The sequence below is a fragment of the Manis pentadactyla genome, chromosome 14, assembly GCF_030020395.1.
Source record: "Manis pentadactyla isolate mManPen7 chromosome 14, mManPen7.hap1, whole genome shotgun sequence".
Classification (NCBI taxonomy): Eukaryota; Metazoa; Chordata; class Mammalia; order Pholidota; family Manidae; genus Manis; species Manis pentadactyla.
This window is the reverse complement of record NC_080032.1, coordinates 56,789,874-56,817,024: the sequence shown is the minus strand read 5'-3', so window position 1 is coordinate 56,817,024 and position 27,151 is coordinate 56,789,874. Positions and strand designations below refer to the sequence as shown.

Sequence of the window (27,151 nt, the reverse complement as noted above, 5' to 3'; positions counted from 1 at the left end):
CCAGATTTGTTTTTGTTGTCTGAATAAAGATCCTTAGTTTTCCATTTGCACTTCAAATTGTACCGAGAAGAAAAGTTCCTTTTCTTCCTTTTCTTCCTAGTGTGAACACCCTTCTTTCTTGGGAATTGTGAGAAACACACTGGTCCAAATTCAATAAGTGGACATGGAGACAAAGAGAACAGCAGAGCGAGGCTTTAATGACGGTCTTGCAAGATTGGGTGTCTGGTGGGCAGGCACACCTGGGGAGTTTGGCGCCAATAATTTATCTCCTAGTGCATGAGTCTCTTCCCTGGTTCCTCATTGGCTGAGTACTACAGGGTTCACAGTCTTCCCTGGACGTCGCCTAAGCCCGTTATATCTTTCCTTTACATTTGTCTTATTCTTATTGGTAGGTTTAAAAAACTCAAACAGGTATAGCCAGGCCCTTATCAATTCCCCCACCCCCCACTCTCAGCCTGAGCAGCTTCCACCACGTGGCCCTTTGTTAATACCTTACTGTTAAAATGTTTAAACATCCTAGTGGAATAAATCACATTTAGGTTTTATACTCTTTCCTAACAGGAATGATGTAGAAGTTGCAGTGTTCAGGCCACCTGCAGCTCTGAGGGACTGAAGGGTTGATTCTGGAACTACCAGTGTCCCTCCTGTGGGTGGAGACATGAGAGGATGATAGGGAAGGAGAAGCCAGGGAGGTCAGAGGGTGGGCTGCAGGACACATTCAGATCTCTGGTCTTGAATCCCCATTGATGCCCTGGCTCCTCCACCTAGTCCCTGAGGTGTTCAGCATGATCTCAGGTAGAGGAAAGGCCAGCAGTTGGTGAAATGAGCAATGACTGGGTCCCCTCTGGGATAACAACTGTCCTATGATCACTCATCTGTTGCCAGAGCCTAGCAAAGCTTGCCTCAGTTTATTCCATTAATATTCACTGCATGCCTAGTATGCCAGGCACTCAGTATGCAGAATGAATAAGACCCCTCTTGTCCCTGCAGAGCCCACAGTCTAGTAGAAGAGGACAGAGTCTCCCTACTCTTGGCTTGGGAGGGTTTCTCTCCCTTTAAGTAGTGGAAAGTGGGGTTACAGGAAATCACAGTTTCGCATCCTTCATTTCTGTCTGTTGAAAGAATGTGGCAACTTACTATTGGTAATGATCCTTGTGCCAAAGATATCAATATTTTTAACTTATATAAGTTCCAATTCTGTTTTAAGACTTTATCCATTTTTGATAACAGTACTTACACATAATAAAATGGGTAAAAGGCAGAAAAGAAAAACCAATAAAGGCTCTTGTGCACTCACCTATTGAACCCCATGTCATCCAAGACTGATTGTTAAAATGGACTCTATCAAGTTTGCCTAGACACAAAATATTTGTGAAGTCTGCAGCCATTTGCGTCTTTCTTGGAAGTAAGCACTTTATAAAGAAATACATACCGAAATCAAGTAAAATTTGCAGCCTTCTAAGAGCAAACCTTAGTTTAGTGCAATACATATTTCATGGAGGTTATTGATGACTCTTGGGAGCAGGTGCAGGGTGCTTGCCTATTTGGGATTCTGTGTTCTGCACCCTCTTGTACCTTCTCTGGGACAGCAGCAATGATTCTGTCTGTTTTTCCTGCAGTTCGAAAGTAGCTTACATATGAGTAACATGGAGTATGGAAGCCGATGTGAGGCTGCTAGTTGGAGCTGAGGGGAGAGGAGGCTGTGACTGTTTCTTCCATGTTCAATTTACATACTTGTATAACCTTCATAGTTTTAAAATTTATCCATGTACAGGAATATTAAGTTTGAAAGTTCATTTATAAAAGAGAATGAAAATAATTGACTCATTTTAAGGTGGAATAAACTGATTAGAATCTGATTTAAGAAGTACCACATTTATAAAGGTAAAAAGGAAATATTAAAAACAAAATCCAGAGAGAGGGATGAAAGAGCTAGGAGTTCCCTCTTATTTATCATTCCTATACTAAATTGGGTTTTATATTTACTTTAACATGTCAGTTTAGTCTTTTTCTTCTCTTAAAACTAAGATTTTCCATTAAAATCATTCCTTTAAAAAAATGTCTAAATTTAGGACCTGTCAAGTTTTGTGTTCCAGGGAAGATGAATATCCCATAATGATTGTCTAACCTTTTTGTGTGGCCATACTGTAGCTTGTTCCCAGTTGTAGGTATCTCTGTCCCCTCAGTAATCCTGTTTATTACATTAGGTTTTTCTTTTGCTCTGTGTTCAGCCTTCACCAGCACAGGCTTTGATCGTCACACTTCTCCTGTGTTCAACCCTGCTAATCCAGAAAGCTCAGTAGAAGATTGCTTGGCTCATCTTGGAGAAAAGGTGTCACAGGAACTGAAAGAGCCTCTACATAAGGCATTGCAGATGCTCCTCAGCCAGTGAGTTACAGCTGCTTCAGGGATTCGTTCTTCGAATAGTCTCAATCTCATGCAGCACTGGATTGGTTAAGGGTTTGTTTTAGGCGAACCGTGTCATTTCTTTTTGCTCGCTTATTTTCTTTACTACTACTACTTTTGCTTTCCCAAAGCATCTCTGTGTTTAGTGGCAACTTTTGCATCAAAACAGTGATTTAACTGTTCCAACATGGATTTGATCACTTATATTTCCTTGTTGAGCTGTCAGGTTTGAACAAATGCTTTTGCTGAGTTGATTTTCACTTGTTATGACCACTTTTTACTACTATTCTCTTTAGTGGCAAACAAACATAATGGCTATGGTTTTTTACATTGTATGTGTGATTAACATTGTATCAGTTTTTTAGGTATCCCAGATGTTGCTAAACTTTGGGGTCACACATCTGCCTATGGAACTGCTACCACATTCTTATAGTGGGAACTTCTCTCCTAGCTCTGGTTCTGACTGTTAAAGCTAGAGGCAAGGAGCTCATAGCAAAAGGTACTAAGGGAGAACCAAGTCACTTACTGTGAATCTTAAAATTCATTTCTTCTAATTTTATGCTGAGAATCAATCATTAAGCAGTTGGTATGAATTAGAAAAAACATTTGTTTTAATGAAGATTAACAACTATCTAAAACAGGATAAAGACTGTTCCTTCACTGAAAGGTCCAAAATTCAGATGCCAGATCACTGTTGTAGTAAGGTAATTCCTTACTTTCATGTAGGCAGAGTTTATACATTGCCACTTGTTAGAAGGAAGCAATTTGGAATTAAGGAGAATTCAGTTTTTTTTGCATATTCTGGTCACATGAACAAATATAAAAATCCAAATAATTCATAGAAAACATTGAAATGAAAATCATATTTGGATTTTCTTAACTTTATACATATAGAAAAGTTTTTTTTTAATGTGGAGAGAAGATTACAGGTGTCTGAATATAAATAGAAAATTTGGACAAACAGCAGTGGTTTTCAGGGTGCTGTGTGGGGCCATGAGGCCCTGAGAAGGTGAGGGATAGGGTGAGTCAGGGGGTTGTTATGTCCTCTCCACTCTGCTTAAACCGGTACTGCTGTGTTTTCATATATTTTACATATTGGGGTTTCATGTCAGACTTGAAGAAACCTGTTTTGCCAAAACAAAAACAAACACCAAAAAAATTTGTGAAACTATTGGGACTGGGAATAAAATAACCGAGAAGTATAATACAAAAAATTTTGTTTCCAATTTTGATACAAACTATTTGTGGGTTAAAGCAAACTGCTTCACTCTAAATCTCAATTTCTCTGTGTGTTAATTATAGTTTTACTAGGATATTTTAAGATCTCAGAAAAATAGTATTATATAATTTTTAAAGTACTTTTTGGCATTCTTTTCATAAGCTACAGGAAAAATTGATGTTTTTTCATTGCAAAGTAAATTATATTTTTTAAAAATTTGTTTTGGATAAATATTTGGGTTCCCCTGCCCTGCAAAGCCTGAATAGTAATATAATTATTTTTTAGTATATCAGAGTCAGGCCTCTTTATAAATAAATTTTTTTTCAGAAATCTACTTTTGAAAGTTGTGAATCTCTGTTACTAAAACCTTGAAAGTAACTAAGTAGTGATGAACTAGAAATATTATACAGGTTGATGGCAGTATTTTCTAAGGTGGAAAAGACCACCTCCTCCACACAGTTTTGTTAAAGTGAGAAATCCTGACTTGTTTGTTTAGTGGAGCAGTAGCAGTTTCAAAAAGTTTTTCACTACCCCGTTTTCTCCTTTGCTGGGTTCAAATAGTTCATTAGATGGGCTGATTTTTCAGCTACTTAATTTTATATGTATTAGATTTCCTTTGAATGTTTTAATCTGCTGGATCTTGTATGTGCATATATGTGTGTACATGTAATTAATTATTCAAATCATGTTTCATTCTGAAGGATGCTAAAGTGCTTTAGCCTATAGACAAGCTACCAGTAAGGACTGCTGTGACCCACAGCAGCAGCACAGCTCAGGAAAGGAAGCGAAGGGCCTGTATGTACAAGTGAGGCTTGAGGGAGAATATAGGTAGGTAGACTGTATAGTTATTTGCTGAAGTTCAAGTTTGACAGCTACCTAGTATTTAGCCTAAAGCTTTTAAAAATTCTAAGCTTACTCTAATAGGAATATGATATCAGGAAGGTAGTATATAACATTTTATTTTTAAAAGGTCATCCCTGGTATCTTACCTCCTTTCAGCCTCATTGTAATATTGTTTTTATATTGACTTATATAAAAGAATGATACCTGTGTCATCAGAACTGTTTTTTGAACTATGTGGACCAGCACTGTACAATAGATACCATGCAAGTCCCATAGATATAATTTAAATTTTTCTAGGAGCCACATAAATAATTAAGATTTTTAATAATATATTTTATGTAACTCAATGTATTAAAAATATAATAGCTTAACATACTCAATATAAAAAATTATAGAGTTAATTTTACATTCTTCTTTTCTTAGCAAGTCTTTGAAGTTTGGTATGTCTGTGGCACTTACAGCACATCACTAGCCACATTTCAAATGCTCAGTAGCCACACATGGACATTATTGTGGCACGTGTCAAAGTCCTAACTTAAAATAGGAGCAGTGTGGCCTTTGGAGCCAGATCCAACTGGGTGTGAATTCCTGCATTACTGCTTGCCAGCTGTGATAATATGCAACATAAAATGTAAATATATAAAAATATAAAACCAACAGTAGGCTACCAGTGAGTGGTAGCTGTTATCAGTCTTAAGTATGCATAGGCAGAAGAGATAACAGACCAGTGTAGTCAGAGCAGAAAATGCCTTTGGAATGGATTTTTAACTCCCATGAAAGCAAGACTCTTCTCTTTCTTTTTCACGTATATGTTAATGCTTTGCCCACAGAAAGCGGGGAGGCAAACTTCTATGGCCCAAGCCATTGGTGCCTCATATGTTACTTGGTGCGAAGTGTTTTTGTTGCTGTTGTTAATTTGCACATGAAACCAAAGGCTTAGAGTGTAGAATATAGAACTTAAAGTCCCTCAATAAGTCACTGAGTGAATGTTGTCATCACTCAATGATTGGAGTTTTTGATAAGACTAGAACGTAATGGAATTAATGAGAAAGGCTTCTCTCTCTGCCCTCCAGGATTTTATGTCACAAGATCACCAATTAAAAATAGAGCTCCATTTATTGGCCTTGTTTAATTACAACTCCTTAGATCCACAATTTGAAAGGTCTTCCAATGACATGGCTCTTTAATTTTTAGATATTTTAGATTTTTTGCCTTTTAAAAAAGTAAAAATCATGCTCTTTTATTAATGAGTTTTTTTCTATGTTATTATTTGATCCTATATTAATAACCCAAATATCTAACTGCAACATAGAAATCCTGTTGGATAGCTTTCAAGCAATTATTTAAAAATTCATTGTTATTTATTATTATTTTGTTAATGCTATTAACTGCTTTCCTACATTGGTAGCATGCATCTCAGCCTGTAGAGAATGCTTAAAAGAACAATGCATACCAAATGTTAAGAGCCCTGTCTTGTACAAGCAATATGTTGAATAATTTTTGTTACTTTAGCGAAAAGTTCAACAGCAGAGTAGTGACTGTATATTTATTCATCTAGAAATTTAGAATTTTCCTTCTTTGTGACACAGACTTTAAAAAAAAATTTTCTACAGGCCAGTGACATATCAGGCATATCGGGAATGTACACTGGAGACCACAGTTCATGCCAGCGGCTGGAACAAGGTATTAACCAAATTATCTTTTCTCTTATAAGATTTTGGTGTGTTAATGATAAAAGTACAAGAAGAATTACCAGTATCATAAGAGAAAACTATTAGAAAACTCATTATTTAATATATAAATCCAACTGTGTTGAGTAGATGTCTTTGATTAAAGTGGTTTTTTGATTAATGCTATAAGGTTCTGTTAACCCAAAAATATGTGTCCTGTGGTATGCCACTCTTCCTTCCTATCTGTCCTGAATTTCCCATTATTTCTTCTTTCTCTGAATTAGACATGACATTTGTCTCCAGATGGCTGTCAACATGTGAGTGTGTCTTCTGGGGAGAAGATTAAGGGCTTCATTTGGGAGACAGCTTCTTCTAGTTCTCTTAAATGAATGATACCATTTTTGTTGTATAGCTTACAAGGTATTTCATGTCACATCTCATTTGATCATTACAGCCATCCTTTGTAGAAGGCAGAATGGGTTTTATTAGCTTCTGTTTTGTTACTTACATACCTAGTTAAGTCAGAGGAATAATCAGAGTAAAAATACTAAATGATTTGGCTAGGACTTCTAGATCTGATTCCAGCTTGTTTGTTCCACTGTGCCACATGCTTATCCTCACCTCAGGCTGTATTTCCTACTTACCCGGAAAAAGGCAGAGAGCCTAAGGGGTACAATGAGCTCAGCTGAGTATGAGGAAAAGTATGCTGATTTAGCACATTGTCTGGCACCGTAGTAAGCACTAATAAACAGAAGCTGTTAACACATGACACCTTGTTCCCAAAATTCACTATTACAGAGTTTTACTCTGTTACTTAGCTGTAAATAATTTGTTAAAATATATGATTGTTTCTGTTGCTTTTTTTAGAACTAAAAAAAAACTCTTGGACATTTGAAATAGACTTTATAAATAAAAATGAGCTTGGTTATGATCTGTTTCTTAGTATATCAAACAACCAATATTCAGGTATTACTAGCCTTCTTCCGCTATTTCATGTTATCTTCCTGTCACTCCTGTCTGGTGACTTTTGTAACCAACTTTTGTATGTCCTCCTCCCCCTGATCCTAGGGTGTCCTAAAAAGTTCCAGTAAATCCTAGTTTTCACTGTCTCTCCTCACCTGTTCTTTTTTTCTATTCCCTGCTTTACTGTAGTCCCTCATTTGGACCAATGGCCAACTGTTGATCTTGGGTCTGTGGCTTGAATACCTCCCATAAGTGAGGCGTGCCAGTTAGAATATTACTTGCTTCACTGAATCCAGTGTTACTCTCCTCAGTCATCCAGGACTAAAAAGAATGTGGCTTATACACAACTGAAATGCCTCCCCTCCAATCAAAGTCAGATTGGCTAATTTGAAGCAATTATCTCATATTTTATATTTTGCTTGAATGTTTCCAGAATTCTGATATAACACCATTATTTGAATATGGCTGTCAGGCACATAAGGCCTAACAGAAACATCCATCAAAGAGATGAGAAAAGAATGTCTACAAAGCGTCTTGTGGTAGGAGCGAAATGAGTGTCAGTTCACCTGTATAGGGATCTTAAAAGCATCTTGGTAGAATACTATGTAAATATATCAAAAGAAATGGAGGGAAAAAAACTAGTCATAACCTGTATTAATAATACCTCTTTTTTTTGTTAGTACATGTATAAATGTAGACTATATAGTGTACAGATGCCTAAAAAAGTAATTGGAATTTGTGCCAAAACATTATAATAATACAGAGTAGTTATCTCAGAATTATAGGTTTGGTCCTTTTTTTTCTCCCTTATGGGTATTACTTTTTCCTGTGCACTTACCTGCTTACAGAAGAAAAGGAGAAAATGATCATCAAAGAGAAAAAACCAGCTGGAGTGTTAGTGTATGATGTTCAGAGTGTGATAAATGAACTTTGGGAAATAATAGCAAAGATAAATGAATCTTTATGGTTAATTTTTTGTGGCATATTAAGTCACTAAGCCTTTAGAATCTTTAATTATTAAAATGTCAAACACAAAAGCACAGAGAATATATAACAGACCTCATATGGTGTGTGATCACTGTATGGCACTCTCCCCCTGGATTATTCTGAAGCAGACCCTAGACACCACATCATTTTATTCACAAATACATTCATATGTATTTCCAAGGGCAGTGTGTCCATCATTACACCTCAAAATATCAGCAGTAATTTTAATGCCATCACGTAATTACTTAGTATTTAGATCCCCCATTGTCTCACATAGGTATTTTTCTAAGCTGATTTGTTAGCATCGAGGTCCAGACAAGGCCCACACCTTGCATTTGGTGGATATGTCCCTTGTCTTTCCTTTTTTTTAAAATTTAAATATAATTCATATACCATAAAATTCACCTTTCTAAAGTATATAGTTCATGATCTCTAGTACATTCAGAGTTGTGCAGCCACCTCCACTATCTAATTCCAGAACATTTATCTTCCCCAAAACAAAGCCCCTACCTACTAATGGTCACTCCTCGTTTCCTGCCCCTCCCATCCCCTGATAACATTACTCTGTCTCTATGAATCTGCGTATTCTGGACATTTCATATACATGTGATCATACATGACTTAAGTGTTAATATGTAAGCTTATTCTCCCTCTTGGGTTTTTTTTCTCTCATTTACTTACAAAATATCTGTCCTGTAAAATTTCTTGCCTCCTGGATTTTACTGTCTGTATCACAGATGTCACTTAACATGTTCCTCTGTATTGATGTTTCCTTTCCATTGATAGGTAGATCTCAAGGCCTAATCATATTTAGGTTTAATCTTTTTGGCAAGAATACCTCATTGGTTGTTTTCTCTATTTCCTGTTGTATCACACTGGGTGATACATAATGTCTGGCTGTCTATTGACTTATATCTGGAAGCAGGTAGAGATCATTCACTTAGTGAATTAGGTGCAGATAAAATTTGAGGGATGTGACATTTTCTAGAATTGTTAAGGCATAGAAGAGTTAATTAGTAGATTGATAAACAAAATATGTAATTTATTATCAGAAATACCTATTCTACTGAAAGGGATCCTCAAAGCTGTAAATTGGTGTACTTCATTTCTACACCAGGCAAGCTCATATTCTTTAACAAAAGGATAATGTTGACTAAATCTGACCTATAGGAGGAGGATGCTACATGGCACATATAGTGAGAAAGCGGGTGGAGGTAATCCTTTTGGATGGTCAAAACTACCTTTGCATTTCATTATAAATGTTATTGAAGAAAAAAATAATTTATATGTGTTGTGAGGATTATTATCATCCAGTAAGGAAATGACTTTACAGAAAGGAATTCAAGGAGTAAGACTGTTTGGTTGCTTCTTAGTCCAGAGATGTGAATGGTGGGGCCATCTAGAAACGTGTGCTTAGAGATCCAGGTTTATTTTAACTTTTTTTTAATACTGTGGGAGGGAGTGTACAAAAAAATCAGTTGTACAGATGATATAAAATTCTTGTGGATAGTAAAATGCCAAGTTAATGGAGAATAACTCATGAAGCTTTGCATGTGATCACAAAAACTAAAGGGCAAGTGGGTTTAGCTATCAAACAACAACCTAAAATATACCTAAAAGAAAGTGTGTCTGGAAGTCATCATATGGGTCCCTGAAAAGTGTGTCAGATAGCTAAAATAGATATGACATGTGCTTCCAGAAATCAAATAGAGGGTGTTGGTCCTGTAAAATGAAGTTTCTGCTCTCTGGTTTTTGCATTTCCAGAAAGATAGAATTGGGATGCAGAAGATCCAGGAAAGGATAACTTAAATGATAAGCAATGGAGGAATTGCCGTATGAGAAAAGGACTAAAAGGATAAAGAGAATTACAAATTTATCTCTAGATTATTACATAGTAACACTAGAACATCTATCTTTTGATGTACAAAGAGATAAATTTGGAACAAATTTAAGGCATTATTTTATATAACAAGTATGTTTGCAACTCATTTCCCTAAAAGGTCATAGAGCTTACACATGAATAACTTCAAAATGTTGCACATAGTAGATTATTATGGAAAGCCAGAAATGTTTTCAGATGCAGAACATCACAGGCCTTTGAGGTTGATAGGATATGAATCAGCAAGGGTATCCCTTTCTGCCCCTCCTAAGATAATATACTGGGGCTAAGATGAAGTACTGATGATGAACATCAGTGTTTTGTTCTTGTTATTAATAGTGTGACAGGTTTTCTAATTGTGGGAAAAACGAATATATATCCGTGTGCCCCTCCATGAGTGTTAGGAAGGGGTTTTCAATCTATTTTGGACTGTTCTTTTAGAATATCAATAAGTGAAGGTGTGTGTTTTGCATTCTTTCCTTCAGTCTTTGACATAGATTCCCTCAGGGCTGCTTTTACTTAAAGCCAAAGAATATTAGTCAGACTATAAACTCATTGTCTTTTCTGTTTGTCCTCTTCTGCAGAAATACTTCAAAATCCCTCAGTTATTACCTTGGCAGTTCAGTAACAAGGACCTGGAATTGAGTTCATTTCCTTCTGCATTCCTTTTCCAGTCATGTGGAGAGCTCTTGATGTTTTAGATGAAAGAGATTGCATGCAGATGGTTGACTGAAAATAACTTAGTTCCTTGTATGTCAACTGTATTTCAACAAAAAGTTAAAAGAAAGAAAATAATTAGTTCTTCCTAATGTGCAATGTTTTTTGGAAGTCAAAGGACTCTAGTTAATCTCTGTCATAAATTTTTCTGATTTTTAAATATTGAGCCACAGGGTACTAGGAATAATAATACTTCTTTGGTTTTTTGATAACTTCTGTAAAGTAGCTCATAATTTTGAAAGTTCTCATTTTCAAATAGGTAATAAAAGCATATGGTACAAACTGCAAAAAGTGCAGAAAGCTACACATTGAAAAATGTTTTCCCACCCTTGCTGCCAGTTGTCTAGTTCTCAGTCTATTGCTCTTACCAGTTTCTTGTATATTTTTCTAGGAATACTATAGGACTGTATGAAAAATTATATCTTTGATTTTGTTTTTTTACACAAATGGTACCATTATTGTACACAGTTCCCTGTATCTTGCTTTTTTTACTGAAAATAAATCTTAGTGATTGGGCAGTGAACAATTTAATTATTTTTAACAACTACATAATAATTTACTAGATGACCAAAATTTATGTAACCAGTTGCTGTTGGGTTGTTTCTAGTCCTTTTGCTATTATCAGTAATGCGTCAGTGAATTTCCTATACTTAACGTTGTGATGCACACACACAGCCCAGTTATTTTCACATAATAAAAAACCACCCTATGGTATAAAACCTACATGCATTGCTCACAAAAATTCTAGTAGGAGTCAGTGTTTTATTTCCCTTGTTCTAATAAAAATGAAATTCTACCGTGATGCATTTGAATAGAATTTTCTAGTAGTTGGACATGTAAAATGAATTACAAGAATTTCAGTTTGTTTTTTTGTATTCGCTCATCTTTGCATTGAAGATTTTGGTGCCTCTGATTTTGCTACGGCAAATGCTTTTGGAGTTGACGAGACGCGGCCAAGAATCTTTGAGTGTGCTGTTGCAGTTTGGTGTGACCTATCTGGAGGACTGTGCAGCGGAGTACATCATTCAGCAAGGTGGCTGGGTATGAACTGTTATGTACATTTTTTAAAATCTTTGAAATTAAGCACCTCTTGGTTGTTGTTTTTAACATTGGTTTAATATCATTAATATCATTTATTTTATTTAATATTGATTGGATGCCGGTTAATGCAAAGGCTTTTCATACAGTTTAACTACCAAGATTTTGCTTATAGTGATTTGATACATGGCATTTTTAAGTAGTTTTAATTATGAAACATTTCATACTAAAACATATATAAAGAAAGCTAAGGGACGAGGAATAATAAAATGGACGTCTGGGTATTTACTATCCTATTCTCAGAAAAGAACACAAACAATACTTTTGAGTCTCCTTACATGCCCCACCTAGACTTCAACATTCTCCTACCTTCTTCACAAGGGTAACTCCTATTCTGAATGTTTTTTATTATATGTTAGCCACATAAATATATAGATATTTATATCCCTAGACAATATATATATTTTTTTGAACTTTATGTGTTATACTACATGTACTCTGTAACTTGATTTTTTTCACTCAATGTTCTGTTTTTGAGATTCATCTAGTCATTGTCTCTCAGCCTTTTTTTCATTAGCTCTCCTGTGAGGATCCTTTCTAGACATTTTTACCGTAATTATCTCTTTCCTCCCCACATGAAATTTTTTTTTTTTTTTTTTTGAGAGGGCATCTCTCATATTTATTGATCAAATGGTTGTTAACAACAATAAAATTCTGTATAGGGGACTCAATGCTCAATGCACAATCATTAATCCACCCCAAGCCTAATTCTCGTCAGTCTCCAATCTTCTGAAGCACAACGAACAAGTTCTTATATGGTGAACAAGTTCTTACATAGTGAATAAGTTCTTACATGGTGAACAGTACAAGGGCAGTCATCACAGAAACTTTCAGTTTTGATCACACATTATGAACTATAAACAATCAGGTCAAATATGAATATTTGTTTGATTTTTTTTTTTATACTTGATTTATATGTGAATCCCACATTTCTCCCTTATTATTATTATTATTATTTTTAATAAAATGCTGAAGTGGTAGGTAGATGCAAGATAAAGGTAGAAAACATAGTTTAGTGCTGTAAGAGGGCAAATGTAGATGATCAGGTGTGTGCCTGTAGACTAAGTGTTAATCCAAGCTAGACAAGGGCAATAAAACATCCACGGATGCAGAAGATTTCTCTCAAAACAGGGGGGGTGAGGTTCTAAGCCTCACCTCTGTTGATCCCCAATTTCTCACCTGCTGGCCCCCCTGCGACTGTGCCTGTCTTAGGTTGTTCCTCTCTTGAGGAATCTTACCCGTCTCTGGCTAACCAGTCATCTTCCGGGACCATACAGGGAAATGTAAAGTTGGTAAGTGAGAGAGCCCCCATGAAATTTTAATGCCATAAATAAGTCTCTTTATATATCATGGCCCTTTGGAGGGCCACAAACCATTGTAATATCTTCACATTTCCACCCCTCTCAAACCAGTTCACCCTTGAAATCATCCACAGTGAAAATGTATGATCTAAGTTGGTATGTTTTCTGGTGTTTGGTATTTGTGTAATTTATCACAATTTGTAAATAAGATATATAATCTTGTCAGCTGGACATTTTTTTGCTACTGTGTACATTGCTGTAATGAGCATCCTTATACAAATGTGCAAGAGTATCTCTAGGGGTATACTGGGGTATACTAGGGAATTTCTGGGTCCAAGAGTTAATGGGCAGGTTATGATTTACAAGGTAACTGCCAAAGTATTTTCCAAAGTGGTTTCCCAACTTACACCTTTAAGCAATATGTAAGAATTTTTGTTGCTCTATACTTTCCTCAACACTTACTATTGTCAGACTTACTCTTAAATCATTTATTAAAATAAGATTATTTTAGAATAATTTTGGATTTACAAAAAAAATTACAAAGATAAACCCAGTTTCCCCTAGTGTTAACATCTTACATCACTATGTACCTTTGTCAGATTGACTTTTCCATCTCTCTTTTACATTTAGCAAATTAATTGAACTCTCTTATTATTCTGATTCTCTCTAGGTTCCTTTGGATTTTCTACATAGAAAATCACACTATGAATTATGACAATTTTTTTCCTTAAGGAGCCTTTTTTTATTATTATTAAGGTATCATTGATATATAATTTTATGAAGGTTTCAGATGAGTAACGTTGTGGTTACAACATTCACCTATGTTATCAGGTCCCCCGCACACATCCCATTGTAGCCATTATCCATCAGTGTAGTAAGATGCTATAGAGTCACTACTTGCCTTCTCCGTGCTATACTGGCTTCTTGTGACCTACCTATATTATGTGTGGTAATTATAATGCCCCTTAATCCCCTTCTCCCTCCCTCCCTCACACACCCTTCCCAACTCCTCCCCTTTGGTAACGACTAGTTCCTTCTTGGAGTCTGTGAGTCTGCTGCTGTTTTGTTCTTCAGTTTTGTTTTGTTGTTATACTCCACAAATGAGTGAAATGGTTTGGTACTTGTCTTTCTCCACCTGGCTTATTTCACTGAGCATTATACCCTCAAGCTTAAGGAGCCTCTCTTTTAAAAAAAATTATTGCACTAATCAGGTTCTCCAGCATAATATTAATAGAATTTGGTGTTAGAAGGCATCCCTGTCTTTCTCCTAATGTTAAGATGAATGCTTTTGTTTCACCAGTTTGTTGTAACAATCTCAATAAGTGAGGTTGGTCTGCAAGTTTTCTTGTTTGATTTCAGTTTTAAGGGTATGCTGGCTTCATAAAATAATTTTGAATTGGGAAGAGTGTTTCCTTTTTTTCTATTTTCTGGAATAGTTTATAAAAGATTCAAATTATTTGTACTTTCCTTTCTGTAACTTGTCTGCAAAGCACCTGGTATTTTTCCGAGGGAAAGTTTCTAGTTTTTCTTGTCAACTTTTGATAATTATTCTGTTTTGATATTATCCCTAATTTTCACAATACTATCAAAATTAACTTTTATATTATTCCTAAATTTTCAGACTTGTTGGCATAGAGCTATTTATAATGTCTTTTTAATTTATTTTGCGGAGGAGGATACAATGGATTTTTATTTCTTAGTACTTTTTAAAAACATTTTGTTTTGGAGAATTTTGAACAATTATGAAAATAGATAAGATAGTACAATGAGCCCCAATCACTGAGCCCTAGTATTTATTAACTTATCACCAATTATGTTTTATACGTACCTTATTATGAAGCAAAATCCAGATATATAATTTTATCTATAAAAATTTGAGTATCTCTAAAAAATAAAAGTTCCCTCTTTATTTTTATCTTTATACCATTATCACATTAAAAAATAATTTCATATCATCAAATATCCAATTAGCGTTCAAATTTCCAAATGACTCAAAAATATCCTCTTTTAGTCTCTGCAGTGTGTGGAGCCATGGCTCCCTTTTTATTCCTATTATTTCTTAATTCCTTCTTTCTTTTGTTTGTTAGTTTAAGATAATTTTTTATTACCCAGGATTGTTTTTTCTTGTGTCTTGTTTGTTTTTCCTCTTTTAGTAACTAAATTCAAGTTTAGGGAAGCTTGCCTTTGTCTTGAGAAACAAAATGAAACAACAAAGCTTTTATAGCATTTGCTAACCTGACCTTGTTTTTGAGAGATGGTAGTTATCTTGTAAGAGTAAAATTTATTCCATGAGTGATACAGGTCTAAGTGTGGTGGTACTAAAATACAGTAGCATTGTTAGCAAAACTATAATCTGTTGGTCTCAACTGTGGATAAAAAGCCCTTGAAAATTTCCAAACAACAGTAAACTATGTTAGGAAATTCTAGAGGCTTTCAGTAAAGGAATGAGATTAGTAAAATGCCTGAACAGAGTTTGAATAAAAATATTGACTTGAGAGTAACTGTAACTTGGATATGTAAAAATAGGGGGTACGGTTGGATCATGCTTGCAGTGGTCTCAAGTTCAAGTAAACTATTTTGACAATACACCACTTCACAGGTCACATGCTTTTTCAAGGGATTCCCTCAGTAGGTGTCTTCATGGCTCCACTTTACCTATATTTAAACAGAACATTTAGGGTACCTGAAGTGGAATGCCTTAGGAGGAGTGTTTCCAGGTCTTCTGGACCAATCAGACACACAGTCTACACTTTTCTTCAAAGCATCAACTTCTTTTTCTCCTTTTATATAACTGCTTCCGATTGAGAGCTGTGGTTGGTGCTGATGCACATTTCCACATCAAGCATCTTGTTGGGAAAGGCTGTCACAATGAGATCCGCCTGTTGAACTACTCTGTCCTGATTCATGTTGTGTATCAAAAAGAAACTTCTCGAATGATGGGAGGAGAAGATGACGGCATGAGTAGTGCAGCAGAAATCTCCCAAAACCATATATATATTTGAAAATAACAACAAATACAACTATGCCTAACAGAGAGAACAGAAGATACAGTACAACAGCCAGGCTACATCTACATCTGTGAGAACTCAGCATCTCACGAAGGGGGTAAGATACAAAGTCGTGACCCAGCAGTATGCGAGCACTCCCCCCACCCCAGCTCCCCTGCAGGAGGAAGGGAGTCAGAGTGGGGAGGGAGTGGAAGCACAGGACTGCTAATAACCAGCCCTAGTAATCTGCCCCGGGAGCACAGACACACACTGCATGGTGTGTTGGATATTAGAGAAACGGAAAAGTAAAATATGCAAGTGGGTCCCTACAGCTGGCCCCCCTGGGACAAAAGAAAAGCAACTGCTTTTTGAGAGTCTTAAAGGGACAGGGGCTTCACAGCTGGATGGAATGGTCCCGGCACACTCAGCGCAGCAGGCTGGAACTCCTGAGGAACTTCAGGCACCCAAACCCCCTGGATGGCAGTGCAGCTTAGAGCCCCTCACAGCGATGAGCAGCCTGCCATTCATTCCCCCCGGTCAGCGCTGCCCCGCCACAGCAGCCAAGCATCCGGAGAGCATCCCCGTCACAAGAACCGCTGAGAGTCTCCTCCCAGTGCGCAGCTGCCATGGCTAGACACAGAGGCTGCCGCCGGCACACAGCTATGTGGCACAGACAGAGGAAGCCAGGGCAAGGCGCGAAGGGGCCCCGTTGCCACAGGAGAGCACACCTGCTGTGCCTGCCACTCTCCTCAGGACTCTGGGCTACCCCGAGGGCTGCCTGGCCCACGGCAGCTCAGGGGATTAACCCAGAGGCTGCTCCCGGTGTGTGGGTAACTTACACAGGCAGCAGAGAAGGGCAAGGCACCAGCAAGCAGGAAGGGACTTTGTTCTCCCAGCTGACACACATGCTACCTGCCTACGACTACCTCTATCGCCATGAAAAGGCAGAAGAATTTGGTCCAGTGGAGAATCAACCAGACAACCCCCAAGAGAGGGCCTGGGGAGAAAGATACAACCAATCTTCCTGAAAAAGAATTCAAAATAAAGGTCATAACCATGCTGATGGACCTGCAGAGAAATATTCATGAGCTAAGGGATGAAGTCAGGAGGGAGATTACAGAAATGAAACAATTGCTGGAAGGATTTAAGAGCAGACTGGATGAGGTGCAAGAGACTGTTAATGGAATAGAAAACAGAGAACAGGAATACATAGAAGCTGAGGCAGAGATAGAGAAAAGGATCTCCAGGAATGAAAGGATATTAAGAGGTCTATGTGACCAATCCAAAGAGAACAATATTCGCATTATAGGGGTACCAGAAGAAGAAGAAGAGAGAAAAAGGGATAGAAAGTGTCTTTGAAGAAATAATTGCTGAAAACTTCCCCAAACTGGGGAAGGAAATAGTCTCTCAGGACATGGAAGCCCACAGATCTCCCAACACAAGAGACCCAAGGAGGACAACACCAAGACATATAAGAATTAAAATGGCAAAGATCAAAGACAATGAGAGAGTATTAAAGGCAGCCAAAGAGAGAAAAAAGATAGCTTACAAAGGAAAACCCATCAGGCTATCTCCAGACTTCTCAGCAGAAACCTTACAGGCCAGAAGAGAATGGCATGATATATTTAATGCAATAAAGCAGGAGGGCCTTGAACCAAGAATACTGTCCAGCACGATTATCATTTAAATATGAAAAAGGGATTAAATAATTCCCAAACAAGCAAAAGTTGATGGAATTTGCCTCCCACAAACCACCTCTACAGGATATTTTGAAGAGACTGCTCTAGACAGAAACACTCCTAAGGCTAAATAGATGTCACCAGAGAAAATACCACAGCAAAGAAAGCAGACTAACCAAATACTAACTAAAGGCAAAAAATAAAATCAACTATTCACAAAACGAGTCAAAGGAAACACAAAAGAGTACAGAATAAAACACCTAACATATAAAGAATGGAGGAGGAGGAATAAGAAGGGAGAGAAATAAAGAATCATCACACTGTGTTTATAATAGCTTAATAAGTGAGTTAAGTTATATGGTTACATAATAAAGAGGCTACCCTTGAACTTGGTTAAACATGAATCTAAAGCCTGCAATGGCAATTAGTACATACCTTTCAATAATCATCCTAAATGTAAATGGACTGAATGCACCAATCAAAAGATACAGAGTAATAGAGTGGATAAAAAATAAAGACCCATCTATATGCTGCTTACAAGAGACTCACCTCAAACCCAAAGACATACACAGACTTGAAGTCAAGGGATGGAAAGAGATATTTCATGCAAACAATAGGGAGAAAAAAGCAGGTGTTGCAGTACTTGTGTCAGACAAAAAAAGACTTCAACACAAAGAAGGTAACAAGAGATAAAGAAGGACATTACATAATGATAAAGGGGTCAATCTAACAAGAGGATATAACCATTATAAATATATATGCACCCAACAGAGGAGCACTGACATATGTGAAACAAATACTAACAGAATTAAAGGAGGACACAGAATGCAATGTATCCCTTCTAGGAGACTTCAACACACCACTTACTCCAAAGGACAGATCCACCATACAGAAAGTAAGTAAGGACACAGAGGCACTGAACAACACACTACAACAGATGGACCTAACAGACGTTTAGAGAACTCTACAACCAAAAGCAGCAGGACACACATTCTTAAGTGCACATGGAACATTTTCCAGAATAGACCACATACTAGGCCACAAAAAGAGCCTCAGTTAATTAAAAAAGATTGAAATTCTACCAACCAACTTCTCAGACCACAAAGGTATAAAACAAAAGGCTCACAAACACATGGAGGCTTAACAACATGCTCCTAAATAATCAATGAATCAATGACCAAATTAAAATAGAGATCAAGCAATATATTGAGATAAATGACAACAACAGCACAAAGCCCCAACTTCTGCGGGTGCGGGGAAGGCAGTTCTAAGAGGAAAGTATATACTAATCCAGGCCTATTTGAAGAAGGAAGAACAATCCCAAATGAATAGTCTAAAGTCACAATTATCGAAATTGGAAAAAGAACAAATGAGGCACAAAGTCAGCAGAAAGAGAGACATAATAAAGATCAGAGAAGAAATAAATAAAATTGAGTACAATAAAACAATAGAAAAAAATCAGTGAAACCAAGAGCTGGTTCTTTGAGAAAATAAACAAAATAGATAAGCCCCTAGACAGACTTTCTAAGAGAAAAAGAGAATCTACACACATCAACAGAATCAGAAATGAGAAGGGAAACATCACAACGGACCCCACAGAAATACAAAGAATTATTAGAGAATACTTTGAAAATCTATATGCTAATAAGCTGGAAAACCTAGAAGAAATAGACAACTTTCTAGAAAATACAACCTTCCAAGACTGACCCAGGAAGAAACAGAAAATCTAAACAAACCAATTACCAGCAATGAAATTGAATCAGTAATCAAAAAACTACCCAAGAACAGAACTGCTGGGCCAGATGGATTCACCGCTGAATTCTGTCAGACATATAGAGAAGATATAATACCCATTCTCCTTAAAGTTCTCCAAAACATAGAAAAGGAGGGAATACTCCCAAACTCATTCTATGACGCTAACATCACCCTAATACCAAAACCAGGCAAGGACCCCACCAAAAAAGGAAATTACAGATCAATATCCCTGATTAATATAGATGCAAAACTACTCAAAAAAATATTAGCAAACCGAATTCAAAAATATATCAAGAGGATCATACACCATGACCAAGTGGGATTCATCTCAGGGATGCAAGGATGGTACAACATTCAAAAATCCATCAACATCATCCACCACATCAACAAAAAGAAGGACAAAAACCACATGATCATCTCCATAGACACTGAAAAAGCATTAGACAAAATTCAACGTCCATTCATGATAAAAACTCTCAACAAAATGGGTATTGAGGGCAAGTACCTTAACATGATAACGGGCATATATGACAAACCCATGGCCAACATCAGACTTAACAGCAAGAAGCTCAAAACTTTTACTCTAAGATCGGGAACAAGAGAGGGATGTGCACTCTCACACCTGCTATTCACCATAATACTGGAGGTCCTAGCCACGGAAAACAGACAAAACAAAGGAATACAAGGAATCTAGATTGGTAAAGAAGAAGTTAAACTGTCACTATTTGCAGATGACATGATATTGTACATAAAAAACCCTAAAGACTCCACTCTAAAACTACTAGAACTAATATCTGAATTCAGCAAAGTTGCAGGATATAAAATTAATACACAAAAATCTGTTGCTTTCCTATACACTAACGATAAACTAGCAGAAAGAGAAATCAGGAAAACAATTCCATTCACAATTGCATCAAAAAGAATAAAATACCTAAGAATAAACCTAACCAAGGAAGTGAAAGACCTATACCCTGAAAACTACCAGACACTCTTAAGAGAAATTAAAGAGGACACTAACAAATGGAAACTCTTCCCATATTCTTGGCTAGGAAGAATTAATATTGTCAAAATGTCCATAGTGCCTAAAGCAATCTACAGATTCAATGCAATGCCTATCACAATACCAACAGCACTCTTCAACAAACTGGACCAAATAGTTTTACAATTCATATGGAACCACAAAAGACCCTGAATAGCCAAAGCAATCCTGAGAAGGAAGAATAAAGCAGGGGGATCACATTTCCCAACTTTAAGCTCTACTACAAAGCCACAGCAATCAAGACAATTTGGTACTGGCACAAGAACAGAGCCACAGACTAATGGAACAGAATAGAGAGTCCAGCTATTGACTCAAATATACATGGTCAATTAATATATGATAAAGGAGCCATGGACATACACTGGGGAAATGACAGCCTCTTCGAACAGCTGGTGTTGGCAAAACTGGACAGCTACATGTAAGAGAATGAAACTGGATCATTGTCTAACCCCATACACAAAAGTAAATTTGAAATGGATCAATGACCCGAATGTAAGCCCTGAAAACATAAAACTCTAGAAAAAAATATAGGCAAAAATCTCTTGGACATAAACATGAGTGACTTCTTCATGAACATATTTCCCTGGGCAAGGGAAACAAAAGCAAAAATGAACAAGTGGGCTACATCAAGCTGAAAAGCTGTACAGCAAAGAACACCATCAATAGAACAAAAAGGTACTCTACAATATGGGAGAAAATATTCATAAATGACAGATCTGATAAAGGCTTGACATCCAAAATATATAAAGAGCTCACGCACCTCAACAAACAAAAAGCAAACAATCCATTTAAAAAATGGACAGATGAGCTGAACAGACAGTTCTCCAAATAAGAAATTCAATTGGCCAACAGACACATGAAAAGATGCTCCACATCGCCAGTCATCAGAAAAATGCAAATTAAAACCACAATGAGATATCACCTCACACCAGTAAGGGTAGCTACTACCCGAAAGACAAACAATAACAAATGTTGGCAAGGTTGCGGAGAAAGGGGAACCCTCCTACACTGCTGGTGGGAATGTAAACTAGTTCAACCATTGCGGAAAGCAGTATGGAGTTTCCTCAAAAAACTCAAAATACTAATACCATTTGACCCAGGAATTCCACTCCTAGGAATTTCCTCTAAGAGTGCAGCATCCCAATTTGAAAAAGACATATGCACCCTTATGTTTATCCCAGCAGTATTTACAATAGCCAAGAAATGAAAGGAACCTAAGTGTCCATCAGTAGGTGAATGGATAAAGAAGAAGTGGTACATATACACAATGGAATATTATTCAGCCATAAGAAGAAATCAGATCCTACCATTTTCAACAACATGGATGGAGCTAGAGGGTATTATGCTCAGTGAAATAAGCCAGGTGGAGAAAGAGAAGTATCAAATGATTTCACTCATCTGTGGAGTATAAGAACAAACAAAAAACTGAAGGAACAAAACAGCAGCAGACTCACAGAACCTAAGAATGGACTAACAGTTACCAACGGGAGAAGGAGTGGGGAAGATGGGTGGGAAGGGAGGGATAAGGGGGGAAAGAGGGCATTATGATTAGCAGACATCATTTTGGTGGGGGGCACGGGTAAGGCAGTATAGCACAGAGAAGACAAGTAGTGACTCCATAGCATCTTACTACGCTGATGGACAGTGACTGTAATGGGGTATGTGGTGGGGACTTGATAATGAGGGGAGTCTAGTAACCATAATGTTGCTCATGTAATTGTATATTAATGATACCAAAATAAAAATAATAAAGTAAAAAGACTGCATTCCTGGGGGAGGTTGAAAGTGCAGTTAAGTTAGGTATTAAGTCTCAGTTTGGTTAAGTGGGCTTTACACCAGTGACTCCATTTTGTATCTTTTTTCTCCTTTATAATACTTCGTTCCCAATCTGAATACATTTTATTTCCTTTTCTTTGTCTTACTGCTTTAGCTAGGACTTCTGGTGTTGAAAAGTTGTGGTGAGAGGGGACATCCTCTCCTTGCTCCTGATATTACAGGGAAAACTTCTAGTTTCTTACAATTAAGCATGTTAGCAGTAGGTTTTTTGTAGATACCCTTTATCAAGTTGATGGAGTTCCCCTCCAGTCCCAAGGTACTGAGAGTTTTTATCATGATAGATGCTAGAGTTTGTCAAATGCTTTTCTGCATTTATATGATTTGTATATATATTTAATATATTTATTATTAATATATTCAAATATATACAAATATATTTATTATATTAATATTTGTGTATTTATTTTAATTTGTATATATTTTAATATTTAATATATTCACTATAAATATATTACAAATATACACAAGTATATATATTATATTAATATATATTCATATAAACGTATATATTTATATGATCATACGATTTTTCATCTGTGGCCTGTTAATGTGATGGATTACATTGATTTCTGAATGTTGAACCAACCTTGTGTATGTAATATCAATCATGCTTGGTCATACATATAATTTTTTTTGTACATTGTTGGATTCAGTTTCCTACGACTTTGTTGAGGATTTTTGCATCTGTGTTCATGAGAGACATTGATCTGTAGTTGTGGTATCTTTCTCTGATTTTGGAATTAGTGTAATTCTGGCCTCAGAATGAGTTAGGGAGTATTTCCTTTGCTTCTGCCATCTGAAAGAGATTGTAGAAAATCGGTATAATTTCTTCTTTATGTGTTTGGTAGAATTCACCAATGAACCTGTCTGGCTCTGGTGCTTTCTGTTTTGTAAGGTTATTAATTATTGATGCAATTTCTTTAATTGATACAGGTTATTCAGATAGTCTGTTTCTTTTTGTGTGAGTTTTGGCAGATTGTTTCTTCCAGAGAATTGGTCCATTACATCTAGGTCATCAAATTTGTGGGCATAGAGTTGCTCATACTATTCCTTTATTATCCTTTTAATTTCCATGGGATCTGTAGTGATGTTCCGTATTTCATTTCTGGTACTAGTAATTTGTGTTCTCTGTTTTGTTTTTTTTTAGTTTGCCTGGCTGGGTGCCTGTTGATTTTATTGATCTTCTCAAAGAACAGCTTTTGGCTTTGTTGATTTTTTTCCTTTAATTTCCTATTTTTAATTGCATTGATTTCTGCTCTTATTTTTATTATTCTTTTCTTCTGCTTTCTTTGAATTTAATTTGCTCTTCTTTTTCTATTTTCTTAAAGCAGCTTAGATGATTGATTTTAGATCTTCTGCTATAAGTTTCCCTCTATGCACTGCTTTCACTGCCTTGCAGAAATTTTAGTAAGTGGTGTTTTCATTTTCATTTAGTTCAAATAGTTTTAGATTTCTCTTGGGATTTATATTTTGACCTATAAATTATTTAGAGGTATGTTGTTGAGTCTGTAAGTATTTGGGGATTTTCAAGCTGTCTTTCTATTACTGATTTTTTTCTAATTGTATTCCGTGGTGGTCTGGGATTGGGCATTGTATGATTTCTGTTCTTGTAAACTTTTTAAGGTTGCATGTCCCAAACTGTGGTCTAGGTCAATATCCCATGTGAGCTTGAGAACAATGTATATTCTGCTATTGTTGGGTGAAGTAGTCTATAAGTGTCCACTGTATTCAGTTGATAAACGGTGCTATTGAGTTCAACTATGTCTTTAATGACTTTTTGCCTACTGGATTTGTCCATTTCTGATGGAGGGGTGTGGATGTCTCTAAGTGGTAATAATGGATTCATTTATTTATCCTTGCAATTCTATCAGTTTTTGCCTTCTGCAGTTTGACATTCTGTGGTTGGATGTGCACATGTTAAAGATAGTCATGTCTTTTTAGAGGTCTAACTCCTTTATCATTATGTAATGCCCCTCTTTATCCCTGATTAAGTTTCCTGGTTCTGAAGTCTGCTCTGTCTGAAATTAAGATAGCTGCTCCCAATTTTTTTTTTTTTTGTAGACAATTATTTTTTATTGAAGGGTAGTTGACACACAGAATTACATTAGTTTCAGGTGTACAACACACAGTGATTCAACATTTATATACATGATAATTCTAGGTACCAGCTATCACCATACCAAGCTGTTAACAATATTTTGACTATATTCCTTATGCTATACATTACATCCCGGTTACTTATTTATTTTACAATTGGAAATGTGCACTTTTTTTTTTTTTGTGATGGCATCTCTCATATTTATTGATCAAATGGTTGTTAACAACAATAAAATTCTGTATAGGGGAGTCAATGCTCAATGCACAATCATTAATCTACCCCAAGCCTAATTTTCGTCAGTCTCCAATCTTCTGAAGCATAACAAACAAGTTCTTACATGGAGAACAAATTCTTACTTAGTGAATAAGTTACATGGTGAACAGTACAAGGGCAGTCATCACAGAAACTTTCGGTTTTGCTCATGCATTATATATATATAATATCATGCATTATATATATATAAACAGTTCAAATACGAATACTCATTTGATTTTTATACTTGATTTATATGTGGATACCACATTTCTCTCTATATTATTATTATTTTTAATAAAATGCTGAAGTGGTAGGGAGATACAAGATAAAGGTAGAAAACATAGTTTAGTGTTGTAAGAGAGCAAATGTAGATGATCAGGTGTGTGACTGTAGACGATGTGTTAATCCAAGCTAGACATGGGCAATAAAACATCCACGGATGCAGAAGATTTCTCTCAGAACAGGGGGGGTGAGGTTCTAAGCCTCACCTCTGTTGATCCCCAATTTCTCACCTGATGGCCCCCCTGCGACTGTGCCTGTCTAGGTTGTTCCTCCCTTGAGGAATCTTACCCGTCTCTGGCTAACCAGTCATCTTCCGGGACCATACAGGGAAATGTAAAGTTGGTAAGTGAGAGAGAAGCCTTATTGTTTGAAATGGTTAGCTTTTTATTTCTTTGCATATTTATGCCCTGTGGCTTCTATGCCCAGCATTTGTCTTGAGGTATCTTTACCACTTGGAAGAATTATGATACTCGGTAAATTTGATATGAGGCACGAATTCTATTTAAGGGTTGTAATTAGGAAGGAAGAAGAAAAGCTATAGAAGTAGCAGGCGGAAGAAAACATGGGAAGATTGATTATTTCTTTGACATACCTTCTTGTAGAGTAACTTCAGCATGTATAGGTTTTAAGCTACTACTTAAATTGCGCACACACATTACCATAATAGGAGTATAGTTACATAATGAAAGCATACTTGTAATTACCAGCCATCTCCAGTGAAACCAAGAAAACCAGTTAGGCACCTTAGGCATTTGTGAAAACTTATCTATGATATGGTGGATATTGTCCAACTGAACTTGAACAGTCTGAGAGAAATCAGACAAAACAACCCATTCCTGGGGAATGTTCACATCTCTCATGTTCTTTTAACAGTAAATAGTCTGTAGTTGTAAGATTTTGGAGCGCTACAATTTGCACTTCTCCTAATTCTTGGTTGAGTTCCAACAGTATAGATCCAGTCAAATTTGTTGTTTTACTGTATGCACAGGCCAGCTTAGATACCTCCTTCTTCATTCCCATGGCAAGTCCAGGAACTGGTGGGATGAGTGCACCTATACCTGTAGCAGTGCGTGGATCTTTGTTGGGGTTTTTTGATGATCATCTTCTGGCATGAGTCTTCCAGAGAGTGCTGATGTTGGAAGTTCTTTTTCATATCGTATCTTAGTTCATTTTCAGGGTAGGCAAATTAGGCTTTGATCCTCTGTATAAACGCAAACAGACCCTTTGCCTACACTTTTATATGCCCTTTATACCCTTGGGTAGAACTCATTGGAGGTCACCACACAGGAACTGCCTTTTTTTTTTTTTTGTATCATTAATCTACACTTACATGACGAATATTATGTTTACTAGGCTCTCCCCTATACCAGGTCCCCCCTATAAACCCCTTTACAGTCACTGTCCAATCAGCATAGCAAAATGTTGTAGAATCAATACTGGCCTTTTCTGTGTTGTATAGCCCTCCCCTTTCTCCCATCCCACCCCCATGCATGCTAATCTTAATATCCCCCTTCTTCTCCCCCCCCTTATCCCTCTCTACCCAACCATCCTCCCCAGTCCCTTTCCCTTTGGTACCTGTTAGTCCATTCTTGAGTTCTGTGATTCTGCTGCTGTTTTGTTCCTTCAGTTTTTCCTTTGTTCTTATATTCCACAGATGAGTGAAGTCATTTGGTATTTCTCTTTCTACGCTTGACGTGTTTCACTGAGCATAATACTCTCCAGTTCCATCCATGTTGCTGCAAATGGTAGGATTTGCCCTTTTCTTATGGCTGAGTAGTATTCCATTGTGTATATGTACCACATCTTCTTTATCCATTCATCTATTGATGGACATTTAGGTTGCTTCCAATTCTTGGCTGTTGTAAATAGTGCTGCAATAAACATAGGGGTGCATCTGTCTTTCTCAAACTTGATTGCTGCGTTCTTAGGGTAAATTCCTAGGAGTGCAATTCCTGGGTCAAATGGTAAGTCTGTTTTGAGCATTTTGATGTACCTCCATACTGCTTTCCACAATGGTTGAACTAATTTACATTCCCAACAGCAGTGTAGGAGGGTTCCCCTTTCTCCACAGCCTCGTCAACATTTGTTGTTGTTTGTCTTTTGGATGGCAGCCATCCTTACTGGTGTGAGGTGATAC

General features: G+C 36.7%; 1 protein-coding gene across 3 annotated transcripts in view; it reads left to right on the top strand.

The window, feature by feature from the left end:
- BCL2L13 (BCL2 like 13) overlaps nt 1-27,151 on the top strand; it is a 98,813-nt gene that overhangs the window by 30,115 nt on the left and 41,547 nt on the right. For 2 of the 3 annotated variants that reach the window (XM_057491944.1, XM_036932505.2), the window contains 3 exons: nt 2,232-2,388; nt 6,082-6,151; nt 11,582-11,725. In XM_057491944.1, coding sequence (XP_057347927.1) covers nt 2,232-2,388; nt 6,082-6,151; nt 11,582-11,725 — 371 coding nt within the window. The remainder of the gene's footprint in view (nt 1-2,231; nt 2,389-6,081; nt 6,152-11,581; nt 11,726-27,151) is intronic. The other variant, XM_036932506.2, reaches the window with a different exon arrangement.